General features: G+C 37.5%; 2 protein-coding genes across 3 annotated transcripts in view; both read right to left on the bottom strand.

The window, feature by feature from the left end:
- Nucleotides 1-4,175: 4,175 nt before the first annotated feature.
- irf8 (interferon regulatory factor 8) lies at nucleotides 4,176-13,845 on the bottom strand. Of its 2 annotated transcripts, none has more exons than XM_058387674.1 (9): nucleotides 11,938-13,845; nucleotides 11,650-11,829; nucleotides 9,832-10,015; nucleotides 9,666-9,751; nucleotides 9,103-9,211; nucleotides 8,563-8,610; nucleotides 5,678-6,055; nucleotides 5,484-5,599; nucleotides 4,176-4,710 (listed from the first exon to the last, which is right to left on the bottom strand). In XM_058387674.1, the coding sequence occupies exons 2-9, from the start codon at nucleotides 11,815-11,817 to the stop codon at nucleotides 4,522-4,524; spliced, it is 1,278 nt and encodes a 425-aa protein (XP_058243657.1). In that variant the 5' UTR covers nucleotides 11,818-11,829; nucleotides 11,938-13,845; the 3' UTR covers nucleotides 4,176-4,521. The 2 variants fall into 2 exon arrangements, with proteins under 2 accessions (XP_058243657.1, XP_058243656.1); XM_058387673.1 differs by having other exon boundaries at nucleotides 9,666-9,754; nucleotides 11,938-13,561.
- Nucleotides 13,846-13,998: 153 nt separating this feature from the next.
- The window catches only part of dusp22a (dual specificity phosphatase 22a), a 21,722-nt gene continuing 9,654 nt past the window's right edge, over nucleotides 13,999-26,066 (bottom strand). The window contains exons 5-7 of the mRNA XM_058387687.1: nucleotides 25,335-25,409; nucleotides 24,337-24,508; nucleotides 13,999-14,870 (exon numbers count right to left, since the gene is read on the bottom strand). Of these exons, the coding sequence (XP_058243670.1) occupies nucleotides 14,688-14,870; nucleotides 24,337-24,508; nucleotides 25,335-25,409 (430 nt within the window). The 3' untranslated portion in view covers nucleotides 13,999-14,687. The remainder of the gene's footprint in view (nucleotides 14,871-24,336; nucleotides 24,509-25,334; nucleotides 25,410-26,066) is intronic.

Genomic DNA, 26,066 nt, shown 5'->3' with positions numbered 1-26,066 from the left:
ACCAAGACATTTTGGACAATTTCATGCTCTTTGTGGGAACAGTTTGGGGATGACCCCTTCCTGTTCCAACATGACTGCACACCAGTGACCAAAGCAAGGTCCATAAAGACATGGATGAGTGAGTTTGGTGTGGAGGAACTTGACTGGCCTGCACAGAGTCCTGACCTCAACCCTATAGAACACCTTTGGGATGAATTAGAGCGGAGACTGTGAGCCAGACCTTCTCGTCCAACATCAGTGCCTGACCTCACAAATGCGCTTCTAGAGGAATGGTCAGAAATTCCCATAAACACACTCCTAAACCTATGCTTTTAAATCGTATCTAACAAAAATTTTTATTAGAACCAAAATGGCTTCTTGAGAGGCTAAAAAGAACCAAGTAACTATGATATGGTTCAGACTTAACATCATGTGATCCTGATCACTGCACCAGAGAGAAGACACAGAACCCAGGAGACGGCACGTCTGCCGATGTTTCTGACTCACAGATTTCAAAATGTCTTCACACGCAAACTCGACACAAGCCGCCATTGAACACATTGCGACTTCCTTTTATTAAATATACTGTATTTTGTGGAAATAACTTTTCTGCACCAAATACCATTTGACCGTCTATTTATACACTGAAGAATCTCTTAAAGACAGCTTTAATAGAAGTTTGTTTCATCGGGGATTTAAAAATAAAAATAGATTTGTGATGATTAGCATTTTTTTTTAGATATTTTTATTCGTTTCAAGCTGGACATGTTCTCATTCTGTCAGCAGTGTGTTAATAAAAGAGGCAAAATTATTTGGCGATAAAATAATACTTTTGTACATGAGCTTGATTTTTGTAAAAAAGAAATCACCTTAAAATCTTTTTTTTAATATATATATATATATATATATATATATATATATATATATATAAATAAAAGATTATATTTTATTTATACATATTATTTATTTATTTATTTTCATATTAAATATAATAAATATTGATTATTTTCAGACTTATTTTCACGCTTATCTCTCAAGATCATTACATTTGCTATGTTGCTCAAAGCTGACGTAAATATCTACAAATTTATACACTGTTCTTTTCTCACCTGATGCATGAAAATCGGCTAAATTTAACATCATAATACTTAATATTTATAATATAATAATTCCATTTTCAGGCCTAAAGTCTACACATCAAGCATCAAACGCTAAATGCTCAGCATACTAAGTATCTGGGATAATCGAGACAGATTAGCATAAGAGATTAGCATTTTATCTCCGGCCCAAATTATCATCAATGTTGAGTGAATAGATTCAAAAAACCGTGTCATGATCTGAAGTGAGAAGATTCGAGTTAGTAGCTAGCTAGCTAGACCTATAAACTTTGAACTACTGAATGAAAGCTTCGTATTTTAGTTCTGTTCATCGAAGTTCAGGAGCGATTCTGTGTTGTGTAACACTCAGCTAGACCGCTAAATATCTAGCAAGAAATGTGTATAAATTAGCATGAGCTCGCAAACACGCATGAAGCAGCAACCACGACAGCATTTAGCTGAGCTAGCGAGCAGCTAAGGTTATCTTTCTGTATTGAACATTGTGGATAACAGACGTCTATTACTTCACAATCGCTCAGTTAGCGTCATGGAAAATTGAGAAATTTTCAGATTAGCTGTTCTTTTAGCTAAAGTGATTAATCATGCAGCTTGACTTGTTTAATTTACTCACATCAGTGTGTTTATATATATTTAATACAGACGCTATATTCGATAGACTCAAGATGCTCAAGTTCTATAACAAAAGACCCACAATAACGAGGTACGAGTGTGATATAATAGACTACACAGATAGTGAAGTAGGCGGAGCTTGTGTCTGTGTATATACGATATATATAGTGATAAATATAAAGGTGTTTAAGAGAGTGGTGATCATTTTTTAATACGTTATAATCGTAAATTGCGATTTCAGTTTCTAAAGCAGCGTGAGATGCTAGCGAGCCCACGTAATTCCCCTTCTGCTCATTTTCAGAGAAATTCAACTCAGGACTGTAAAAGTATTCGCCCCCACACATACAGTTATAAAATAACCTCCGGGCTGGTCATCAGAGCTGCCATGGTAGATGGCAAACAGACAGTGAACGTGTGTGTGTGTGTGTGTGTTAGGAATTGATAAGCATTCAGTATCCAGTGAAGTGGATGACTAATAATGATGTACAGTATGCTCTGAATGTAAAGTTAATACATACAGTAGAGTAGAGTAGAGTAGAGTAGAGTAGAGTAGAGTAGAGTAGAGCAGAATAGAGTAGAGTAGAGTAGAGTAGAATAGAGTACAGTAGAGTGTCCATCATCATGGGTTTTCCTGGCTCGCTGCCTCGGCTAGGGTTATGTGTCACCAGAGCAGAGAGAAAGTGAAATGGGGATCTACAGTGTGTCATCATCAGGGATCACATTCTCCATCCAGGGAGTCTCCTTCTCTTCCTTCTTTCACTCTTATCACCGACTCGGGGGAAGCCAGCGACTCTGTTTCTTCTCTATTCATCTCTGTTGAGTCACCCTCGATGCGCTATTATGATTTGCGTTTATTTTAATGATTTGCGTGGATCATCTCAAACATCCTGCATTAGACCTGAGAAAGGATGCTAGATTAATACAGAGCAGCATGGGAATCAAACCCACAACACACACACACACACACAGAGACATGTGCACTGATCAGCCATAACATTATGACCACCTGAGTAATATTGTGTCGGTCCCCCTTTTGCTGTCGAAACAGCAGTCATGCACCCCTTTCTATCAGAACCAGCATTAACTTCTTATCCCACCCAAATAACAGGTGCCATGATGAGGAGATCATCAGTCTTATTCACTTCACCTCTAACTGCTCATAATGTTATGCCTGATTGGTGTATTATCACCTAGGGCCCGTATGTGTTTGGGAAGTGTGAGGGAACCAGAGAACCGGGGTGAAACCTACATAGGGATGGGGAGAGCATGTGAGGAACCTGAAAGATGTGAGGTGGCAAAGCTTCCTGCTTCACCATTATCAGGATTATTAGTAATATTATAACATTATTATTATTACTAAAAGTGAAAACTGTATTCTTATTGCTCTCACTTCAACCCCACATTCTTTCTGCTTCATTTTCTTCTTCATCATCTTCTTCTTCTTTCTTCTTCAAGAGTTCATTCAGCACTTATATATCGGAAGCTCTGCTTTAAATTAGCATATTCTTTCTCTCTCTCTCTCTCTCTCTCTCTCTCTCTACCTCACACACACACACACTCATACACACACACAGGTGCAGGTGCACACTGTAGGTCCCGTCATTCTCTCTTCTTCAGTACAATCTCTCTTTCTTTTTATTATTGTCCTTCAATCTGCTTATCTCACATCACTTGTCTTTTCTTCTCTTTAGAATTTTTTTGTCTCATTCTTTTTGTATTTTTCTCTCTCTCTCTCTCTCTCTCTCTCTCTCTCTCTTTATTACTCTTTCATTCTATCATTATAATTATGTACATTCTATCTTTATTGCTTACTCTCTCTCTCTCTCCATCTTTATTGCTTACTCTCTCTCTCTCTGTCTCTCTCTCTCCTCATCTTTATTGCTTACTCTCTCTCTCTCTCTCTCTCTCTCTCTCTCTTTATTACTCTTTCATTCTTACTATTTACATTTTATCTTTATTGCTTCCTTTTTTTCTTTCACCCTTCCATCCTTTTCATGATCACGGCAAGAAAAATATTTAGTTTTTAATAAAAAAAAAAACGATATTTATATTTAAAAGACATTTAACGTAGGCAGACTTGTTTTAAATACATATATTAGGCTTCATTTATAAATATAGATTTTTTTAAATCATATGCAAAAAAAGGTCAAATATTATGTTACATAAAGCGTAGATATTTTAAACTAACAAATAAAAATCATAATATTTATCCTATTATAATGTAATATTTATACTATTAGTAACATCACATTTATACATCATATTTTAATATCTAAATATTATGTTTTTATTATAATATTTTGAATGTTTATTTTTTAAAATAATATATGGCAGATTTATTTATTTATTTATTTTTATTATCAGTCTTAATAGCAGTATTGTTTTTGGTGGTTTTTTCTCCACCTTTTAATTTATTTATTTATTTATTTGTTTATTAAATAAAACCCTGAGTGCGAAATGCTTAAAAAATGCTTCTTTATTTCAAAATTCACAATACACCAAGCCAAAGATAGTAAAACCTATCTACTTACTAGCTCAAGAGAATTACCCACAAAAAGCCAGGTTGTGTATAAAACTGCAAAAAAAAATAAAAGTAATTCCAAGACATTTTATAAAGAAAATATACTTTTTTTTTTTTTTTTTTTTAAAGAAGAAAGAACAACCTTCCCTGAGAACATGTTCATGACGAGATTTCCTGAGCAAACGCGACGCTACATGCAGCTTTATTCAACCCCACAACACTGATAATGCTTCTGAATGGTTTCGTCGTTGTCTGTTTGTGAGACGTTTCTTGATCTGAGCTGGATTTACTGGTTCAGGCAATGATGGGCAGGTTGTCTCTGTAGCACGGAGGCCTCTGAGGAACCGAATAGTTGCAAATGTCCTGGTAAATGCGAGCCACCTGATCTCCGGGAAGCTCGTCTGAGATCTCCAGGTTGCTGCTGTACTGAGCTCGGTGAGTGGTCATTGCGTCCAGCAGCTGCTGACATTTCACAGACGTCACCTGTTCACAACAACGACAACGAGCTTTAGGATCTTGATTCGTGAAATTTATACGAATATGGATTCTTTACATATTTCAGTACATTTCCAAACAGTATAAAGGAATGAATGATGTTGTGTCTGTGAGTCTGGTCTAAAACGAGTCTGTCGGCTTTCAGTGTGTTTTAGACGTGTGTTTTTCCCTCTGTTGGAGAACCTTACACAGAATGTTACTGGTTGAAGATGAGCTGCTTTTTAGATGAACAAGCACTCAGAGCATCTCAGAGAGCAGGAATGGGTTCGATATCAACCACTCTACTCTGATATCCAGAATCCAAAAACATGATTAACAAACAATTTTCTCCATCCTTATAATATGAGAGATCCTGTTTAAATCATCTACTTTTAATGAGCAAAATACTCAGTGTTGTGCTGTAGAAGGAAAACAATCAACGACCCAGAACATCCCTCCATCAGTACATCCTGGAGGGTTTTATTCCTTTTATATCACAGCAATGTTCTCCTAATGATAAGGAGGACTCTTATTTATTAAAGAATGACGTGTTGTAGTTTTTATCCATTTACGGTTACATTTGGATAAAATGGTGCTAGATTAATAATATGGCAGATTTTTAAAAATTTGTTTGTGTGATGTTATAGATAGATAGATAGATAGATAGATAGATAGATAGATAGATAGATAGATAGATAGATAGATAGATAGATAGATAGATAGATAGATAGATAGATAGATCAATGAGAGAAAGAGATAGTTTTTAGGATTGTCACATTTACCTGCACAATGATCAGCTTGTTCTTGGCAGTACTGAAGTCAGCAAACTCTTCTCCGAAACAGAGCGAGACCGTGGGGTCCGGAGCCAGGTACTGATTATCCTGATACATCTGCAGTGCTGAAGGACACGCAGCATCGGTTAGCACACACACACACACACATAGACACAGACACACACACTGGAAATGTGTCTCACCTTGCAAAAACCTGTTGTTGTCGAAGATCTTGATTACAGAGTCTCTTTCCAGTTTGTTGACGCCGGAGCCGTACTGGGAGTCCTGGCCGCTCCAGAACACTCGACTCTGACACAGGCGTTTGATGAAGATTCCCTCGCGGTTGGCGCGCAGCAGAACGCCGCGCTCCAGGTGCCCGAACAGCTTGCGGGTGACGTAGCGCTGACGCTCGTTCTCGATGAGTTCCACGGGTGGGAAGCGTACGGTCTGAAGGCTGTCAGGGGCGTACATCGGGGCGGGGGGCTGGCACGGCGAGATCCGACAGCCATCACTGTGAGTGGTCAGTGTGTGACCCATGGGCTTTCCACCATAATAAAAACAGATCATCATCTGAGTAAAACCTGGACACACACACACACACACACACACAGGGAGAGAGAGCAGATGTTTAATTATCAATATACCTAAAAAGGGAATCTAGAACCGTTCTAAAATGGAATTCCAAATACTTTTCCTATCCTTAGCTTCCTGAAACAGTTCTGCTCGGAGCTGCAAAACTCTACTAGGGTTCCACACGGAGCATGTGTATGCTTCTGCTAGTTACAAGAACAGAACCGTTAAGAGTTCTAACGTCTTAAAAGTCCTTGAAGAGTCCATCCATCCATCCATCCATTTATTCCTAATTAGGGTCACAGGGATCTGCTGGAGCCCATCCCAGCACACATTGGGTGAAAGGCAGGGGTACACCCTGGACAGGTCACCAGTCCATCACAGGGCCACACATATAGACAGACAACCACACACACTCACACTCACTCCTATGGGCATTAGAATGACCAATCAACCTAATGTACATGTTTTTGGACTGTGGGAGGAAACCGGAGTACCCGGAGTAAACCCACGCAGGCACGGGGAGAACATGCAAACTCCACACAGAAAGGCCCCTGCCTGTTCGAACCTGGGATTCGGACCCAGGACCTTCTTGCTGTGAGGCAACAGTGCTAACCATTAAGCCACCCCTTGAAGAACCTGTTTTTAAAAAAAACACTCTTAAAAAGAAAGGTTCTTTAAGGGTTCTTTGTCTTTAAAGTGTGTGGTTCTATAGAGAACCTTTAAGATCCATGGAATGTTTTCATTCCACAAAAGGTTCTTTAGACTATAAAATGCTCTTCATGGCAGGAGGGAAAAAATGGAGTTCTTGTTACTGAAAACTGAAAATAGCTTTTCTAAGGAATGCTTTTTTTGGGTTCTTCCTGGAACCTTTGTAGAGTAGAGAGTCATTAAAAAAATAAAATAAATAAATAATAAAACCCACACAAAAAAATAACAACACTGAACTAAATTTGTTCTGGGAAACGTTGCTCTTTAATTCTACACTCAGAAATCAGGTTCTTCTGGGGTTCTTCAGAGAACAGTCCGAGCTTTCTAATGTTCAAACACGGAAGATGCTTTACAGAAAGGAGAAACTCTTTAGGACCCGATCAAGAAAACCTTAGCACAAAAATATCTGTAACGTTCAACTAAGTAACCCAGAATCATTACCAGCGAGGGCTTTTCTAGAAGAGTGAGCTTCAAGTAGAAAACCTTCAGGAAGCTTAGAACTCCAAGGAGAAGCCTAGTTTAAGCGGATTATTCATAGAACATTACCAAAATGTGGTTTTATTCTATTTTTTGAATAAATCATACAATAATGATTTTATTTATTTATATATATTTTTTGGTTCTCTAAAGAACCTTTTAATTGATGGATCTTTAGCCAGTAACAACAACAACAACAACAACAATAATAATAATAATAATAAATCCCACCATACATACATATATTAAAATTATTTAGAACTTTTTTCAGGGTGGAAAAAAAATTATTATTTTTTTTTGATAATTAATTATAAAGAACCATAATTTTCCTCGTTTTTTACATTACAATTTTTTTTTCCTATTTAATAACAGTTCAATCATTTTAATCTGAGAGAAGCTGTGTGTATTATGTTTAACAAAAATTGAACACAATCTGACAGGAAAAGTGTTAAAGTGTATTTCATCACATCGTGTCTGAGAATAAATGAAGATGATTTTTTTTTAAAATATTAAATAAGACTAATCAGCCTCTCCAGGCCATCTGCGATGATTTTATGATCACAGAAATGAACGCAAAAATGACGCAAATTTTCCACAGATTTGTCTTCCAGTCACGTGTGTGGAACATTCTCATAGAAAGTCATTACATATATGTGTTTATCTTCACTGGAAGGATTTTTAAAGAAGATAATCCTGTGCTGAAAATTCAGTCGTTGACAAAAAACCTGCAAATTTGGAACAGTTCTAATGCAAAAACACAAAAACAATCCCTGCTGGAGGGACTGAATAGTGTATTTATATTATAAACTGGGTATTTATTTCTAAAGTGCCTAATATCCAGTACTATACAGGGATATACACCAATCAGGCATAACATTATGATCACCTGCTTAATACTGTGTTGGTCCCCCTTTTGCTACCAAAACAGCCCTGACCCTTAGAGGCATGGACTCCACTAGATCCCTGAAGGTGTGCTGTGGTATCTGGCACCAAGATGTTAGCAGCAGATCCTTTAAATCCTGTAAGTTGCAAGGTGGGGTACTTTTGATAGATACTGACCACTGCAGACCGGGAACACCCCACAAAAGCTGCAGTTTTGGAGATGCTCTGATCCAGTGGTCTAGCCATCACAATTTGGTCCTTCATCAAATTCGCTCAAATCCTTACGCTTGTCCATGTTTCCTGGTTCTAACATCAACTTTGAGGACAAATTGTTCACTTGCTGCCTAATATATCCCACCCACTAACAGGTGCCATGATGAGGAGATCACTTCACTTATTGTTCACTATGATCAGTGTGTGTGTGTGTGTATGAGTGTATGCTACGTACCAGTGTTATATGAGCTTATTGGTGATGCTTCCAGATGAATAGGAAGTCCTGTGTTAAGAAAGACAGAGAGAAAATATACATATTATTATTCATGTTAAAACGGGCGCACGAGTCACGACGAAGCTGACCCTTAAACCGAGTGATGAATCGCTCGTCTAACCGCCGCTCAGCTCTGCGACTCAATGCTCATGGGACGCTGAATGCAAACTCAGCAGCTTTTCAAAGGAAATTAGGAAATCTGTCGTCCTTAGCATGCAAAACTAAAAAAAAACAGCTTCTTCAGCTCTCATGTGTTCATACAGCACATGTCGGTTTCACACACACACACACACACACACACACACACACACACACACACAGGTAGTCCATTTCTGAACAACATGAGACAGCAAAGTGAAGAAAACACAGCCATTACACTACTATAAAGCAACGAACGTTTTATTTTTTTTTTACGTTTCTGTGTGATTAAAAGGTTCTTCCTGTTTTTTTTTTTCTGTGTGTAAATTCCAGTGTTGTGCTAATCGTGTGTCAGCACCATACCGTTAGGAGAACCCTGCTGCCAGAACTCCTGAGGGGACTGAGCATTGCAGATGTCGTCCATAGGAGAATGGCTTCTCTTGATAATGCCTGTGTATTCGTCGTTAGGCACCTGCACAGATAAAGCATTGCAGATCATTAGTCTACTTTCAGTAAGATTTGAACCCTGTGATGAGAATAAATAACACACCCGGAGGCGTGCTGTTTTAGGAAAATAATCAACCAGCATGATGTGATGAAAAAGAGTTCAGGTTTTCCCACCGATGGTGATTATATTCTTTTAACTTTTTTTTTTCCTTTTTGAAGGACAAAGAATTTTTTGATTTGAGATAAAGTGCATGTTCGATCTTTACAAAGTGCTGACGCTGGAGACTCCATCCATAAATGTTAAATAAGCATCTCTCTACAGAAATCTGCTGAAAAGAACGACGAAGCTGTAGAATATTAGTGACCTTTGATAACCCCTGATTTGAACCGCACACTAACGTCCGAGTGGCTTTTACAGGAATTGAACCAATCAGAATGGAGAAGTGACCGGCGGCGTGGATACCTGATGGCGTCCTCACCTCTTTGATGAGTTGATCCACGGCTGGGCTGCAGTCCATATCGACGACGTCGGTGGAGCAGTTCATGTTCAAGTTGCTGCTTTTACCTACTGAACCAAAGAAACAGTCTTTAGCTTTTCTGTCTGAGGGCTGATTAAAGAGTAAACATCTGTAGTGACACACTCACACTTCTGCTCTTCCTCAGGGACGATCCTGTACACCTTGTACGGCTCAGAGATGTCCAGCTGCGAGCGATCTGTGACCTCCTCAAAGTCTGGACTTTTGTTGAGCGCACAGCGCAGTCTGGTCTTCCACGTCGCCGGTTCAGCTTTATCCCCTTCCTTAAACTTGCCCTTAAACACTGCCCAAGCCTGGAACACAACACACATTTATTACACTTTAAGGTAAATAATAATTCATTTTTCTTATTAAAGAAATAGATTTATAGATTGAAAATAGACATATTTAGTCTTTAACAGGAGTGAGGAGTACATTTTTAAATATTATGTTTTCCTAAAGAGTTAAACAATCCAGATTTAAATAGTGAATACATTTATATATTTATTTGTTTTTATCTATCTATCTATCTATCTATCTATCTATCTATCTATCTATCTATCTATCTATCTATCTATCTATCTATCTGTCTGTCTGTCTGTCTGTCTATCTGTCTGTCTATCTATCTATCTATCTATGTTTAAATGTTAACCTTAAATATATTTCACCACCAAAGGTATCTCTTTTTTTTCAGTGCATGCAATTCTGACATCTTTAATTATTAGTGCAAACAAATGCCAAAAAAACGAGTGCAAAAGTTTGCATCCCCTTCACAGATGTTTTTGGGAAAACAATACAATTGAAAGACCACAAAAGGTGACAAAAATGAAATTGAAGTCAATTACAAAAAATATCTTTGCAGAAGTTTTTATATCACATTTAGGAGAAAGAGAGATGCAAACTTTTTTCACCCTGATGTCAATAGTGCACATAAATAAAAATATAAAATTCCTTAATCTATAGCTCTATTTTGAGTTTGTAATGACTGTGAGCTTTATAAAAAATATCTGATTTTTAAATGAATTTATATTAATTAATTTTTTTATTATTTTTTAATTTTATATATATATATATATATATATATATATATATATATATATATACAGCTGTGAAACCTAGCTCGCTAACTGTTACAGCAAGTGCAAAACTTTCCAACGCTTCTCAAGATGAGTCATTTTTTCTGAGATGTCAGACACCTTTTTTTATTTTTTTATTTATTTATCTTACTCTTTATGCTTCATTTAGAATTTGTAGGGGCTTGTCATTGCATTTAAGAAAGACATTTTAAAAATAGAGAAAAAAAAAGATTTCCTAAAAATCATAATAACTCAAATATTAAATTAGACTCAATATAAAATGCTGTCTAGGTTTTTCTAGGTATTATTATTATTATTATTATTATTATTATTATTATTATTATTATGCACCATTGCACGTATGACCAAAAGTTTGCATCTCCCTTTTTATAAATGTGACAAGAAAAAAAAATTGTAGACTCTACTCTTTCATATCCTCTGAACAGCTTTTAGATCTGATTAATGCATGGATTTAACAATCATTCTTTTGTATATATATATATATATATATATATATATATATATATATATATATATATATATATACACACACAAGAAAATAATTATGTAATTATTTTTTAAAAATTAAATCTAAAAATTTTAGGTTAGAAGCGTGCATGAATTGCAAAAAAAAAAGGAGTGCATGGAGTGGAATTTTTTTTTTTATTAAATTCAATGCACCATTGCATTTAGGGCCAGTGTTTGGTGTTTTTTTTCCACATGGCCAGTGAAGGTGCTCAGAGGAAATAAGAAACTGAATATGATGATGATACTATTATTACTACCACCACTATTAATCATCATCATCATCATCATCATAAAAATAATAATCATCATCATCATCATCATAATAAACAAACTGATGTGCCTACTTTGAAAATGGAAGCGTCCACCTCTTGGTTATAGTCCTGTTTCCCTGCATGTTTCCATGGAATGCGGAACATGGTGTGAGCTTCATCCTCCCACTGCAAACCTGAATAAATAGTACTGTTAATCTGCTCTATGAGCCACTGCTTCAGTCTCCGTCCTCCTGGATTCATCTTCCACTCAGCCTATCAATATACACAACACACAACACAATACACAACATCATTCACCAGGATCAGACTTAATTCCATCACACACATGTAGTGATGTTAGTTCTTTCAGAGACACTTTACCTTTCCTGATTCACCCCCTTGTGAACTGCTGAAGAAAGAAAAACAAAGTTTCACCCGCAGTTTAGGAGATAATATCCCAAAGAGCGACCACTGATTTAATACTGAGAAAAGTCTTTCGGGGTTATTTTGTGTGAATGAACGCGTGGACACGCCCCCAAACGCCCACGCGGCCAATCACACGCCGCGCTGTGACGTGACCAGTTCGGAGGAAGACTTGGGTTCTTCGAAGCTGTGTAGTTTCCGAGAAATCAGCCTCGGTAGTGTGTAAAGGGCTCCGGGGTGGGTTACTATTCCATGGAAAAGGGATTTTACAGTCTGGGGGCACTGTTATATAACGTTTACTTAAGGTTTCTGTAACGTCCACGGTGATTTAAAAACACGCAGAGACCTGAGCGAGTTGTTTCCTCTGCCGTGTCTGCCGCCATGTTTGCTTTTCTAGTCAAACGGAGGGGTCAGTAATCACAAGAAATGGAGCACTTGAGTGACAGACGTACATTATAACACACACACACACGAAAAAACTTCCAGTAAATGTAAAGAAAGAAAGGAGGAAAAAAGGAATATCTACTTATTTACCTTTTCCCATGAGCAGGATGATCCTGAAGAAAGGAATTAAATACGTGGGTCATGCCGACCTCGATCCAAGGTCAGCTTAGAGTCTGTGTGAGGATCACACGCTCACCTCTTGGGTTTACTGGTTTCCTCCCAGCTCCAGTAAAGATTATTGATCAAGCCTGGCTAGAATGGTAGTGAATTGGGAGATCATCCCTGGAACGTTGGTTGTGAGGCAGGAACACTATCCTGGATGGGTCTCCAGTCGGTTACAAAGCATCGTGCACACATATGCTTTCATTTCACGTTATGCTAAACCTGGAGAACACGGATATAAACCCATGAAGAACTGGGAGAACATGACAAACATCACACAAACCAGACTCTCAGTTCAGGAGGATCAAAACTAGGACCATGGAGCTCTGAGGCAGCAACACTACCTGCTTTGCCACCTATGCAATCATTCCTATATTTATTTATCACATATTTTCTCAACACATTTCAAATTCAGTAATAATGCAGCGTAACCATTTCCTGACCGCCTCAAATGGTTGCTTTTCCAAGCAGATACAACTATCTAGCTAACTATTATAACTGTTTGCTAGCTAGCAACCAAAAAATTCCATTATCTAATATAACAATTCCTTCGCTCATCTCCGGAAAGCACTTCATCCTGGTCAGGGTCGAGCTGGATCCTTGGACCGCTTCCTCAGGAATACTACATCTCAGCTGATTCAACATCTCTTACAATACACCTTTAGTTGGATCGCCACACACATTGCTTCCTTTCTGATATTCAATGTGTGTTTATAATAAAACATTGTCAGCACAGTGGCTTTACCATGGCAGTGTCTGCAGAATGAACTCCAAAATAAATATCACATCATGTCTTATCTGCAGGATGTGATTTGATTTTCATTTTATTTGTCTGTACGGCACCACGGCCGAGAGACTACGCCTTGTAATGGTTAACAGTTTCATGCCATCCTGAGGTCGTTTAACCTGCGCCCAGGAAGTATCATCTGGAAACCTTCAAAAGCGGATCTCAGAAAGCAAACGTCACATGCTCTCGGCCTGTTTTCAGGATGTGAGCACAGGTTGAGGTTTCTGCCTGTCTCTGGACTGAAGATGCTCTTATACAGGGGCCTTGTGTTGGGAACCTGGGACCTTGTTTTTTTTTAAAAAAACCCAAAAAAGCAGACTCTTTATTCAATAAAAACCACTCTGGCACAACATTCAGCCTTAATCAGTAGTAGAGTTTAATGAATAGTTGTTAATATCCGAAGATTTTGCACAGTACAAATTTGACAGAATGTTCTGGATCATTTACAGTAGACTGTAGTACAGCTGATTAGGCATCACTTTCAAACTAATGAGAAAAAATTTACACTGAACAAATATCTGTGTACAAGAAAAATAAGGGAAAATTATAGTATAGCTTTCTTGTATGGTGGATGGGTAATCTGACACCATTCAGGAAAACAAACAAAAAAGAAAATTACAACTTCATGTGGATGGGAAACCTTTATTTAATAGATAAATAAATAAATAAAAATTACAGCATGACCAGTGGAAAGTATATCTTAAGTCATCATTACAAAAAATAATAATAATAAAAAAAGAATTATAATTTGTTTAGTGGATGGATCATTTTAATGCTCTTATAAAACAAACAAACAAAAAAATAAAAATGTAATAAAATTAAATTAAAAAAAAATACAACCTTTTGTAGATGGGTGGATGGGTGCACTGACAGGTAATAAATTAAAAATAAAATAAAATAAAATGTAGTATTTTAATAGTAATATAGGTAGTAATTTTTTTAACAGAAAAAAGTCAAAAACAATTCTCAGTTTGGCTGCAGTGGCTGGGTAATTATTAAAAAAAAAAAAAAAACCCTTAATGCATTTAGACCTCATTTTAGCCCTCAGTGGGAGCTTTCCTAAGAAAGAGTGATTCAGCGTGATCACCGAATCCACAACAGCTTTTTACTGTGTGCTGCCTGGAAGTGTAGTGACGATGCATTCATGGGGTTTGTTCATGCTTTTAAATGAGACCTAAAAGTCTTAACTAAGGGCAGTGAAAGTGATAATGCTGAACTCAGTTAAGCTTATGGTATACATTTGTTCTACTGGTGTTATAACAGCAGTCATTACGAGCCTGGAACTCTTCTTTCTTACATCTGGTACGGAGATCTCTCATCTGTTACAGCGGCTATAAGGCAGAGCGTAAACACCAGACGCCTGGTTCATCCAGTCCTGGTGTTCTCGTCTCCGCTGCTCCTGCGCCTGCTGCTCTGCGTAGAGGACGAGTAAAGCAGAAACCTGCTCCTGCTCTTTAAACGGACTGGGCCTGTAGCTGGTCCGGAGCCAAACGCGATACTGACAGATGGGAGGAATGAAAGAGGAAGAGGTAATGACACTATTTTTATGACGCGAATGCAAATATTTTTCGAATTTTACTCAACAGCTCCTTTATTATGTCATGCTTGAAAAGTATCGGGCCGAGGACTGCACAGTCATGCTTTTACGAGAAGATGAATATGGAAAAAAGGGGGCGAGCCAAAACATTTCTAAAACAATCTAGGCTTCTCAAAGGTTCTCAGAAACACATCATGAGGTGATTTCCTCTTAAAACTGCACAACAGTGTACCACTGAAATAGTGTCTCTGTCAAAAAGAACAACACTGACATGGTTTAGAGAGAGAGAGAGAGAGAGAGAGAGAGAGAGAAAGTTCTCGACTTTGATGTTTTGGAAGCAGGAAAAATGAGCAAGCGTTAGGATATGAGCCAAACTGATGTCTAGATGGCCAAGGCATCTCTAAATCAAAAGGTCCTGTGAGGATTTGCTGGTATGTAGTGGTTAGTACATACAAAAATGCTCCAAGGAAGAACAACCGGTGACCTGGTGGCAGGGTCATGAGTGACTGAGGCTCATTGATGCTTGTTGGGTCAGTAGGTGTGATCCTACAAAATAGCTATTGTAGCACAGATCACTGAAGAAGTGAATGCTGGCTCTGATAGAAAGAAGTCAGGACAAAGCAGAGCATCACAGCTCGCTGCATGTGGAGCTGCGTAGCTGCAAAGCGGTCAGTCACAGTGACCATGCTGACCCCTGTACACTACCGACACCTCCTGCAATGAGCATCAGAACTGGAGCAATGGAAGAAGGTCTGAAGAATCAGGTTTTCTTTAGATCATGTGGACATGCGAGTCACTTGGGGATGATGTGGCACCAGGATGCACTATAGGAAGATGCTGGAGATGTTCTGCTAGAAAACCTTGAGTCATGTAGATGTTCCTTTTACATGTAGCACCTACCTAAACATTGCTACAGACCAAATACTCTCCTTCATGGCAGCACCATGTTCTCTAATTCCCTGCCACACTGCAAACATTTGCTCAGGGATAATTTGAGGAAGTGACAAAGAGCTCAATCTGTTAACTTGGCCTTCAAAATTCTCCAAATTCACTGGAAAAACAAGCCATGGAGATCACACCTCGAATTAGAGGACTTAAAAGGATGTTAGTGCCTGAAACCACAGCCTGAGGTTTTGTGGAGTCCATGCTTCCAACAAATCTTTTAAGCTGTTTATTATTACAAGCTGTAAAATCCAGTAAGGAAAACTACTACTAAAGATCTACTTTGTTTTTTTTTTTCTTCCCTTTTAGTAGCTGATGGGAAACCAGTAATGAGCTTCAGCCACATGTCCCAGTTGAAAGGAAACTTATTTATTTATTTATTATTATTATTTATTTATTATTTATTAAGTCATACTCTTCCACACTTTGTCTGTGGATTACACTGCATGTAATGGCGAGGGATGTAATTAGCCAGCGGTGAAAGACCAGGACTGACTGGGAATCCCCTGAGTTCGGTGTACTGCAGTGAGACTGAGAGAGAGGGAGTGCAGAGGGAGGACAGACTTCCTGCGGCCTTCCAGGCAAGTATTCCTTCCCGGACGGTGAAAAAAAAAGCAGTCATGCAGGCAACGTGCTTTCCAAACCCTTTCAGCCGGTTTTACTCGTTTTTTTTTTCTTCTCTTATTTAAGGCTGTGTTTCATGTTCAGTGCTTTATAATGTCGGAAATCTATAGAGGTTGGGCCTCGATAAAGAGGGAAAAAGAGGGTTTTATGAGTTGAAATAAAATCCTGATCACAGTAGTCTTTTCTGAGATATTCCAGATGTTTCTAAAATAGCATTTACAAACTGATTTTTATTTTTTGTCTGCTTTAATTTAATTTTTTTTTGCTGATTTTTTTTATTTTTGTGAACATTACATAAAAGTATTATTCTTTTTACAATTTTTGAGACCAGCGCTACTGTTTCGTATGCAAAGCGAAGCTCTATTATTTGACTAAAATTGATAAATAGGTCTAATAAAAATTACAATAATTGGGAGTGGTGTTGAAATGGAGCATTAAACTAAACTTTATGTAAGCAGATTATGAATAACGATAAATCAGTTGTTGGAAATATTTTGATCAAATCGGACAAGAATCCAAAGAAGCCACGCCCACTAACAGCATGTCAGCTAGCTAGCTCATGTCGATTTGCACGTCTGAACGGATCGGCTTCTTTCTTGTTATCTTCATCTTACCAGCGTTAATATTTTACATTCAAAACATATCCCGAAAAGGTGTCGTTTTTCACGTGGAATTCAACATGCAGGAACACATACGAGCGGAGTGACACATCTCAGTGCGGGTTATTGGAAATACAGATGCTTTTGGAATGCCGCTCGACCAGTCAGATTACTGGACCGGAATGAACTGTTTTAGCCAAGTGTTTTGTCATTGCTAAAGCTGGACTTTCCTGCATAAAGTATTTTTCTGTAATATTCCTGAACATCAGTCCAAGTGTAGCTCTTCTTAACTGTACACAAATAACAAAATCTTTTAGGTCCTGCATCGTTTTTGAGGTAATGCAGGTCAACAGTCTTGCAAATGCAATCCAAACACAGCACTCAGGTAAAAAATACAAATAAGATGACACCTAAAGGGCAAGGTAAAGCAAATTAGATGACACCTGCACCGATAGTAATGCCTAGAACCTGTCCACTTTTTCATCAGAGTCCTTCTTTGTTAGTCTTCTTTGGAGCTTTTTTCCCCAAATTTGTTTGTTTCTTTTTTTCCAGAAAACTACTTAAATTGGTGAAATCTCATGCACAGAATTCTTAGCAGTGAAGACATACACATGTAATGGCTTTCTATGAGAGCAGTGCTCATGAATGGAAGAGGGATTTGAATGAATGTGTGTTGTGATGTCGTACTACCAAAATCTACACTATCTTGCCAAAAGTTTTGGGATGTCTTTACATGCACATGAATGTAATATGGAGTTGTCCCGCCCTTTGCAGCTATAACAGCTTCAACTCTTCTGGGAAGGCTTTCCACAAGGTTTAGGAGTGTGTTCATGGGAATTTTTGACCATTCCTCTAGAATCAGTCAGGCACTGATGTTGTGATGACGAGAAGACCTGGCTCACAGTCTCCGCTCTAATTCATCCCAAAGGTGTTCTATGGGGTTGAGGTCAGGACTCTGTGCAGGCCAGTCAAGTTCCTCCACATCAAACTCACTCATCCATGTCTTTATGGACCTTGCTTTGGTCACTGGTGTGCAGTCATGTTGGAACAGGAAGGGGTCATCCCCAAACTGTTCCCACAAAGCATGAAATTGTCCAAAATGTCTTGGTATGAAGCTGAAGCATTAAGAGTTCCTTTCACTGGAACTAAGGGGCCGAGCCCAACCCCTGAAAAACAACACCTGAATTCAATGATTTGGAGGGGTGTCCCAAAACTTTTGGCAATATAGTGTACCTTCAGGTGCTGTATGCTTATTACAGACTGAATGAGGACATTTCTTAAGCCTGCACTTTACTGAAGATTAAAATAATGAATGATTAATGAATTTTAAATAAGTAATAATCTATAGAATCTGTTTCATTCAAACCAAACATTTAGCACAGCTACAGATTTATTTACTTCTCACTCAGCGACTGTTGGTCAGATGCTGTTAGGAAACACTGCATTTTAAAGGTCACTGTATGTTTACTTTCCTCTTGTTCTCAGTGAGAGTTGTAGTTTTTTCTTCTCAAGGTAGTTAGAGGAGAACTGAAACCCAGAACACTGTCTCGGGACCATAAAAGGCATTTACATCAGCATGAGCGTTGAAACCCACACTGACCAACGAACCCTAAGGCTTTACTCTCACAGATTTATTGTCATATCCAGATTTCTCACATCATTAATACTGATTTAGGTTTATTCTCGGTACTGATCTTTTCTCTTGTACAATATTTTGTTTAGTATTTGTTTTATTTTTATTGTAACATGCTGAGAAATGTGACATCATGACTCTAAGATCAATTTTAATGATGTTTTGTTATATTGCATCATTATTTCGTTTGCTAGCTGCGACAAAAGTACAGAACGTAACCCTCAACCTGCAGCTGTTTGTTGTTGTGTGTTAAGTCGGTCGATATTTTCACTTCTTGTTCACTTCGTGGGGATTCTACCTCCACTTTCCTTTTCAACCTCTGACATATTACTTAAAGTAAATCAAGCCATGGAGTCGTATAGTTGTAGCACTTCTCCTGACAAGAACACCTTACGTACTTAACAGTACAATTCCCCCCAAAAAAATAAAAATAAATCAAATAGATATTTGCTATATTTCATTTTTTAGGACCATGTTTACTTGCTGAGATTTTTTTAATAAATTCTTCCAATTGCATTTTCCATATGAACTGGTCTGAGAGGTCTGTAGAGTTCAATTGTTTCTATTTTAGCAAAATTTTACCCAAATTTCATTATTAAACAAGCAGAGAGTCAGATGATATCTGTCTGAAATTTAAGAGCAACCAAAAGTCAAGCAAACTCAATATTCTGAGGACATACACTATATTGCCAAAAGTTTTGGGACACCCCTCCAAAACACTGAGTTTAGGTGTTGTTTTTCAGGGGTTGGGCTCTCAGTGAAAGGAACTCTTAATGCTTCAGCTTCATACCAAGACATTTTGGAAAATTTCATGCTCCCAACTTGTGGGAACAGTTTGGGGATGACTCCTTCCTGTTATAACATGACCATAAAGGTCCATAAAGACATGAATGAGTGAGTTTGGTGTGAAGGAACTTGACTGGCCTGCACAGAGAAATGACCTCAACCCCATAGAACACCTTTGGAATGAATTAGAGTGGAGACTGTGAGCCAGGCCTTCTCGTCATCACAACATCAGTGCCTGACCTCATGCTTCTAGGGGAATGGTCAAAATTTCCCAAACACACTCCTAAACCTTGTGGAAAGCCTTCCCAGAAGAGCTGAAGCTGTTTTAGCAGGACAACACTTTTGGCAATATAGTGTACCTGTACATCGCAAGTTTATATTAATTCTAATTTCTAATTATGGAATCGAATAATCGAATTATGGTGTCCAGTGTGAGTGCTGTGTCAGAGTCAAAGCTGTAACTTTTATGCACTGTTACTAAAACAACAGTAACATATTGAAGCAAGCACATTCACGTTAACATCTGATCAGAGAATTTGATTCTTTATTAAATAATCAGATCAATCAAAATAATCTGATAATTGCTCATTTAAATCAAATAAATTGAAATAATTAGATAACTTCAAAAATAATACACACCAATATCCACAGCACAGTGTCTAAATCAGGGCTCCCTTTTATTCCACATGTTGGATTTAATAAACACATCTTCACATTTAACACATTTTTCCTTCCAGATGTCAAAAAAATGGGGAAAAACACACGTCTAAAACACACCGAAAGCGGACAGGCTCGTTTTAGATCAGACTGAACATCATCCATTTCTTTATACTGATAGAAAACATCACATAAAGTCATTTTCATTCCTTCAGAGCGGTGTTGTGGTAAAAATGAGTTTAAAGTTTTTCTATTTAGCCCTGGTTAAAATGATATCCATGAATCGGAGAGAATAAAGTGGTTGAATTTATTGCAGCTCTTCTCAAGATGGGAGAATCACAGCAGTTCTATTTCTGCTTATTTTACCTTCAGAGAAATCTAAAGTGTGAAATCTAAAGTGAAAACAGAAATCTAAAGTGAAAACAGTGGATCGTTTGTTTAAAATTAATTTTAATTCTTTCCGATACAGTTTCTACGCTAATATTTCTGTCCGAATCCTTTAGATTTCTGCACGTCTCTATCTGTACTGCTATATGAGGATGAGCCCACGTCAGTCTGTCATGTCGTTTGGTTTAACACGTGTGTAACAAGACAGAACGGTTTCGTAATTATGCTTTAACGCTTTGTATAGTTTGTACCACCAAACCCCCTCAGACGAGTCCGGACAGATAACTGATAGGAAATATGACTCAAAGCTTAGGAAACCGTTCTAATCTTTGCTATGAGGCTTGATGGAAGTTCGGGGAAATACAAAAACAAAAACAACAACATTTTAAATCAGTTTAAATCTTTTACACTGCTGATTTCCCCCCCCCAGTATTATAAAAACAATGAAAACTTAAAGTAAAAAAGTAAATCCCCTTTTAAAAGATACCACTTCCTTAAAAGAAAAAGTAAGAAAGAAACCATAGACATCCGTATTACAGAGTATATGATAATATCCGAAATAAAAACCATATTTCAGAATGTTGCAAGCGCCTAGCTGTAATGACATCCACGTGATGAGCAACACTGAGCTAATGCAATTGTAGCAAGTCCCCTTGAGTTCCCCTTCACTCACCCGAGCGAGCCCAACACCCCCTGCAGCGCTTCACACCCGCTGCAAAGTAATGGCACCCCGCATGCTCGCGCATTTCGGTAGCTACGCATGTAAAGAAGGCTGCAAAGAGCGAAAACAAACCCCAACAACAGGAAAACCATCTCTCACACGGCTCTTCACACACCTAACATGCGAACTCGTGTAAACGACACCAATGTGTGTGTTTTTTTTTTAAAGAAAACAAGGTGCAAAAGTCACGGTGCAAATGATTCTGCATCAGGATTCTCGGTTGCTTGGTTCATTTGGACCACAGTACAGCTTTCTCTGATGTTATATAATCAGAAAAAAAATACTTTCGAGTCTAGGAAATTATTTCTGTTGTGTATATAAATTTTATAATATTTTTTTAATGCCATGTTTTTTTTATTTTATTACTGCTTTGAATTTTACCTCGGGATCTTTTATTAGAATACTGCAGAGATAACAGTAAAGCTATAATATGGAAACATGATATTATAGGAAAATAATCAACAACACCACGCTGCCATGACACGAGATCCTGAACGATTTTATTTATCTTATACCACAGCAAAACATCACGAATACTTTTTTATCAATTCTAACTGACACTGTACTTTTTATCCATTCATGCTTAATGTTATGAATCGGCCACGAAACAAATTTTACTTTAATGCAGCGATAAACAATTCTCGCTCCTCTCTCTCTTGAAACATTACAGATAAAACAAATGGCAGATCGTCACGTGACTAAGAAACCAAGACTGACACCGGAGACTCCTTCCATAAATGTTAAAAAGGAAACGACGTACGGTTTTTAATCCGATTCTTTTAATCCGAGTTCTTGCGAATGAGCCGCTGCTATAGAAACGTGTTAGAAGGAGCACATTAACGTAAACTGGATCTGCTTTAACCCTTTACACCAGCACACTGGGGCTAAATCGACTTTTTCCATCCATATGACTTCTTTATAAATATTTTATTTATCTTTTGTTTTATTTTAAAAATTATTTATAGCATGGTATTAAATTAGTCTGCTGATTATCAGTCTGAGATGTTTTTACTTTTTAATTATTTTTAGTCTTAATTATATTTTTATTATTATTATTATTATTATTAGTTTTGATTTTTTTAAATTTTTATTATTAATTTTTTTTTTTTTTTAGATGTTTTTTTTATTTATTATTTTTAGTTTGATTATTTATTATTAGGTATTTAGTATATATTATTATTTTTTTATTAATAATTCATTATTTATAGTTTAATATTAAATTAGTTAAGAGACTATTTGACTTTCAGTCTGAGAGGTTTTTACTTTTTAACTATTTTTAGTTTAATTTTATAATTATTTATAGTCTGGCATTAAATTAGTCAGGAGTCTTGATTTTCAGTTTGAGACGTTTTTAATTTTTTATTATTTATAGTTTTAATTTTTTATTAGTTTTTATTGTTTATTTTTTTATCATTATTAACAATTAATTATTTATAGTCTGGTATTAAATTAGTTAGGAGACTTCTGATGTTCTGAGATGTTTATATCTCTGTCATTTTTAAGCTACTTATTTAACATTTCTTTAAACAAACACTGTCTCCGGAGCAAAGCCTCAGCTGAGCTTCCACAAGTCACGACTCGTTGCAGGTCTGTTGGACGGATTGCATCACTGCGTCTAAGTCAGAGGTGACAGACAATCTGGCAGGAAACCAAAGGAAGATCTGCTTCGATCTGTGTTTTTTTTTTTTCTCCTACAGGTTGAGTTACTGTTTTAAGCGATGACACAACACACACAGAGGTTTTAATGCGCTACCTGAATTATTCATGCTGAAGAAACCCTGATGACGGGAATGATTTTTTTAAATCCAAATTAAGGTTTAAAAAATGTCCTGAGTCACAAGCATTTAACCCACACCCAGAACAAAACAACAGGATCTTCAGGAAGATTGATGAGCTGTCACTTCCTGGGTTCAACGGTTTATTTATGGATCGTGACAAATAGTCAAGTTGCAAAAATTCAACTTACAAAATGGGTGAATTTATATCAAAGAATTAAACAAAAGCTTCAAACTAGAAGTCTTTCTTAAGACTTTCTTAAGATGTTCTTAAGGATAAGTGAGAACAGGAACTAGTTGTTTGGTGGAAATTCCACAATGTAAAATGTAACAATGAATGGATAAATAATCATTTATCCATACTTAATGATGCAAACAGCACCATGACCTGTGCTGAGCTTAAGGCTGAGGAGCTTAAGGCTGAGGAGCTCAAGGCTCAAGATGTCAAACCTAAGGAGGTCAAGGCTGAGGAGCTGAAGGCTGAGGATCTCAAAGCTGTAGAACTCAAGGCTGAGGTGCTCAGGGCAGAGGAGCTCAAGGTTGAGTATCTCAGGGCTTAGGTGCTCTGGGCCTAGGAGCTCAAGGCTGAGGAGCTCAAGGCTCAAGATCCCAAACCTAAGGAGGTCGAATCTGAGGAGCTGAAGGCTGAGGATCTCTAAGCTGTAGAGCTCATGGCTGAGGATCACAGGGCTGAGGTGCTCAGGGCCTAGGAGCTCAAGGCTGAGAAGCTTAAGAGTTTAAGACTGAGAAGCTTAAGGCTGAGGAGTTCAAGGCTGAGGTGCTCAGGGCCGAGGAGCTCAAGGTTGAGGAACTCATAGCTGAGGAGCTCAAGGCTAAGGACTTTAAGGCTGAGGAGCTCAAGGCTGAAGTGCTCAGGGCCGAGGAGTTTAAGGTTGAGGAGATCAAGGCTGAGGAGTTTAAGGTTGAGGAGATCAAGGCTGAGGAGTTTAAGGTTGAGGAGATCAAGGCTGAGAAGATTAAGGTTGAGGAGCTCAAGTCTGAGGAGTTTGAGGTTGAGGAGCTCAAGTCTGAGGAGTTTAAGGTTGACGAGCTCAAGGCTGAGAAGATTAAAGTTGAGGAGCTCAAGGCTGAGGAGTTTAAGGCCAAGCAGATTAAGGCTGAGGAGTTTAAGGCTAAGGAGCTAATGGCTGAGGAGCTTAAGGTAGAGGATCTCAAGGTTGATGATCTCAAGGCTGAGGAGTCCTTCCTGATTTCCTGACACCTAGATATGATCTTTTGGTAACAGACTTGCCGTCTTAGCTGTGTGACATTTTGAAGATACTGAGATATGTTCAGGAAATACCTCTGAAACTTGCGTCCTCTGGAACTGCTGTAGCTGCTGCTGGAAGCCACAGTTAGGACCCACAAACGATCGCACAGCCTTAACCGCAGACAAACACTCCTCCCAGCCATAGGTGGTGACAGTCATCAGGTAGGCCACCACCATGGTGGTGCTGCGCGACACTCCAGCCAGACTGAAAGAGGTCAAATACACAATTACGGTCATCTCATAACACAGACACAAACTCACCAGTGGTGTCAATCCACAAAAATCCAAAAAATAAAAAAGGGAAACTCCCTGCACATATCTCAATATGAAGATTCTACAGCGTGTGAAGGAACAGGAGCAGGTTCATGCAAGCAAAAGACTAAATCATCCTTCCAGTAAACTTCACCTCAGGGGAATTACAGGATGTGATGCGTCTCTGTTTATAGCCCAAGGTCCGTGTTCTGAATTACGCTCACCTGTAAAATCAGTTCTTTTTATATACCTGCTTATATATCAGTCTTTCATCACACAAACTCTTAATCTGAGACTCATGTCCTCCTTCTCAGGGGCTTAACGAATCTTACATAAAGTGAATTGATACGATGAAAAGTTTTGAACAATTTCTGTACTGTATTTATAATGAATCATATTTCATGATGAATCATATTTCACATAAACACTGAATCATAGTTCATTTTTCAGCATTCAGGAGATTTTGGTTGTTTGACTACATGTTTTATTTATTTATTTATTTATTTAATTTTATTTTTTTGTCTGCTGCTTCTGATAAATTTGAAATCTACCAAATTTCATATTTTATTTATTTATTTATTTATTTATTTATTTATTTATGTATTTATGTATTTATGTATTTTACATTTATTTTGCTATTCATGTCAGATTGCAGTCCAGCACTTCTGAGTCCTGTGCTTCCTCGTTTCATCATCATCATCATCGTCATCATCATCAGCTGCTGCAAAAATTCATACATTTTACCTAAAACAGCAATCAGTAATAAACAGATGACTGACCAGTGAACCAGACACGCCCCTCCGTTAAGCCGACACTCGTGGATGAAGCGGATGCACTCTTTAAAATGCTGCAACCTGAAAAAAAATATAATATTGATGGTGCAGAAATTACACAGAATTCCTTAATTTAATAATAATAATAATAATAATAATTAATTATAAAAAATTATTTATGCATAATGTTATGTATTTCTGATTCATTATTTTTTTCCCAAAATATGTTTCTGTTATTTATTACACCATAAAATCATTCTGTATATTTTTACCAATATTTACTGCATTAAAAAATAATAAATAAATAAACAAACTAAAATTAAATAAAATAAAGACTTTCCGGATTTTCTGATGAAAATTTCTAAGTGAGGAGCATATGAGTTGTGAGCTTTACAAAAGTAAATCTCTGATAAGGATTAATAAATAAGTAAATAAATAAATAAACAAATTAATTAATTTACTAATTCTACCTTTGCTTGTGCAGGAGCACCCGTGTATATCAATACTCAGATTTTCAAGATTTTACTTTATAATTTTGAGATTATGCCAAATGCAAACGTTTATCAAGCAGTAATAATCACTCCGAGTATGTAATAACACTCTACTGTGTAATCATTGGTCATGATGAATCCAGTCTCCTGAGTAAGACTCTTCAGGTGATGTTGTGAAATTTATCGCCATTGCAAAACACAAGACCACAAGCAGAGCAATCAGCTTTAAAGGCCTCGATTTCCCAAC

The sequence above is a fragment of the Hemibagrus wyckioides genome, linkage group LG04, assembly GCF_019097595.1.
Source record: "Hemibagrus wyckioides isolate EC202008001 linkage group LG04, SWU_Hwy_1.0, whole genome shotgun sequence".
In the NCBI taxonomy this organism is placed as follows: domain Eukaryota; kingdom Metazoa; phylum Chordata; class Actinopteri; order Siluriformes; family Bagridae; genus Hemibagrus; species Hemibagrus wyckioides.
The sequence above is the reverse complement of the archived record's forward strand: the minus strand, read 5'-3'. Positions and strand labels throughout refer to the sequence as shown.

Bases quoted from the DNA above. Each gene is read 5' to 3' on its own strand.
- irf8 (XM_058387673.1), bottom strand. From the start codon at position 11,817: ATGAATCCAGGAGGACGGAGACTGAAGCAGTGGCTCATAGAGCAGATT. The intron at 10,016-11,649 runs GTAGGCACATCA...GTTGTGTTCCAG, and splicing joins TGGACGCTTCCATTTTCAAA to GCTTGGGCAGTGTTTAAGGG. The intron at 9,755-9,831 runs GTGAGTGTGTCA...TCTTTGGTTCAG, and splicing joins CCCTGAGGAAGAGCAGAAGT to TAGGTAAAAGCAGCAACTTG.